Source organism: Octopus bimaculoides, chromosome 22, assembly GCF_001194135.2.
Source record: "Octopus bimaculoides isolate UCB-OBI-ISO-001 chromosome 22, ASM119413v2, whole genome shotgun sequence".
Classification (NCBI taxonomy): domain Eukaryota; kingdom Metazoa; phylum Mollusca; class Cephalopoda; order Octopoda; family Octopodidae; genus Octopus; species Octopus bimaculoides.
In genome coordinates, this window is record NC_069002.1 from 3,688,010 (window position 1) to 3,690,052 (window position 2,043).

The 2,043-nt window shown below is 39.6% G+C and overlaps 1 protein-coding gene across 1 annotated transcript in view; it reads left to right on the plus strand.

Moving 5' to 3' along the window:
* The window catches only part of LOC106883777 (uncharacterized), an 81,871-nt gene that overhangs the window by 63,347 nt on the left and 16,481 nt on the right, over nt 1-2,043 (plus strand). Inside the window, 3 exon segments of the mRNA XM_052975717.1 lie at nt 3-28; nt 509-689; nt 1,665-1,798. Coding sequence (XP_052831677.1) covers nt 3-28; nt 509-689; nt 1,665-1,798 — 341 coding nt within the window.

Below are 2,043 nucleotides of genomic sequence, written 5' to 3' on the forward strand. Positions count from 1 at the left end.
AGGTGTAATTGCCTCGGGAGTTACGAAGGTAAGATAGTTGTTGTTTCTGGAGAGTGACGTGTCTATCTGGCTCTGTGTGTGTGTGTGTGTGTGTGTGTGACTGGTTTTCTATTGGTTTGTATATGTGTGTTTGTCTCTGCTTGTGTATAAGAATCTGTCTGCTTATGTATCCCCATACATGTAAGATTATGTGTGTGTGAGTGTGTCATTGATTTTGTATTGGTCTGTATATATGTATATGTGTATGCATTTGTGTATATGCTTGTGTGCATGCATGTTTGTGTGTATGTGTGTTTATACATGTACTACTGTATGAAACTGTGTGTATATATATATATATATATACACACACACACACACATGAATATATATGAGTCTGTATTCTAGTTGTGTGTGTGTATACACATATACAGACAGACAGATTGACAGAAAGAGAGAGAGAGAGAGAAAGAGAGAAATAATACGATTATGCCCCTGTATTCATCTGCCTTGATGTCTCTTTATGAAGGGCAAAGCTGAACACATTACCATTTCTGGACACGATGGTGGAACCGGAGCCAGTAGCTGGACTGGAATCAAATATGCTGGTGTTCCATGGGAGCTTGGTGTTTCTGAGACTCACCAGACACTAGTTATGAACAACCTCCGTTCAAGAGTAAGACTACAAGCTGATGGCCAAATCCGAACAGGTTTGTATCTATGATGACATCTCGTTCTGGAGACCCAGTTTCATTGCTGTGGTTTATAAACCAGACTTCCATCTATTTTTTTCCCTCTTACACACTACAGCTTCTTAAAAAATATTAATTTGCTACAGAGGCAGTATCTGTATCACCAAAAGGTTCTTATCCTGGATGTCCACTGCTACTACTTAGCTTTTAATGATACATGGATGGTAAATATATCTTATAGACAAAGATTTTAACCTAGAGCTACTTCTATTGCATGGTTTGAATTTTATTCAGCTCAGCAGCATCTTTGAAAGACCAGTGCATTGTTTATTCACTGTTTCTTTATACTCTCTTCAGAGGCTATAGTAGAAGGCACTTGCCCAAGGTGCCACCCAGTGGGACTGAACCCAGAACCATGTGGTTGGGAACTAGACTCGTTACTGCTCAGCCACACCTGTGCTCATTATTATTAATAACTGAACATGATTGGCATAGACATGTTCCCTCTCTCCTCATAGATATAACAAGAAATATGCTCATACATACAGAGAGTGGGGGAGGCTATGAAGCGAATGAGAGAAATATTAAAAACATCTGATATCAAATAAGTTGGCATTGAATCAGTGATGCCAAGTAGGCAGTGCCGAAATGGCTGTGCCGAAATGTCTCATACTGCATAGAACCTGGGTTGGCATCGAGGGTTAACCCTTTAGCATTTAAACTCGCCATATCAACAGAATTTCCTACTTGTTTTATGTTCAAACTGTCCAGATCTGGTCTCTCACACCTACCCTGCAATGTCATTCTAAAAACAATCACATCATTGAAAAGCTACGAGATAATGCATGTTTAATTCCAAACAAAGTGAATAAATAAAACCATTATATTTGACAGAGTAATCTGAATGCTAAAGAGTCAAAGGAGATAAATTTTGGTCTACAGAATTGGTTTTGAACTGTCTGTCATTCTATAACATGTTGTTCTTTATTGTAGGGCGTGATGTTGTTATTGCTGCACTTCTGGGGGCAGATGAAATTGGTTTCAGCACTGCACCCCTTATTGTTCTTGGATGTACACTGATGCGAAAATGTCACCTAAACACCTGCCCTGTTGGAATTGCAACACAGGTAAATTTAGGGATTTTTGTTACCTTGCTGTTTTTAACGTTTATATATTTTTGTATTTTTATTGTTGGGTGTGAGTGGAGGCACTCATGGCTTCCACTTGCACCCGGGAACACATATACTGTACAAGTAGATACACACTCACACACACACTCTCTCTCTCTCTCTCTCTCTCTATCTCTCTCTCTCTCTCTCTCTCTCTCGCTCGCTGTCTCTTTCACTCCCCACCATTTACATTCCCACTCGCA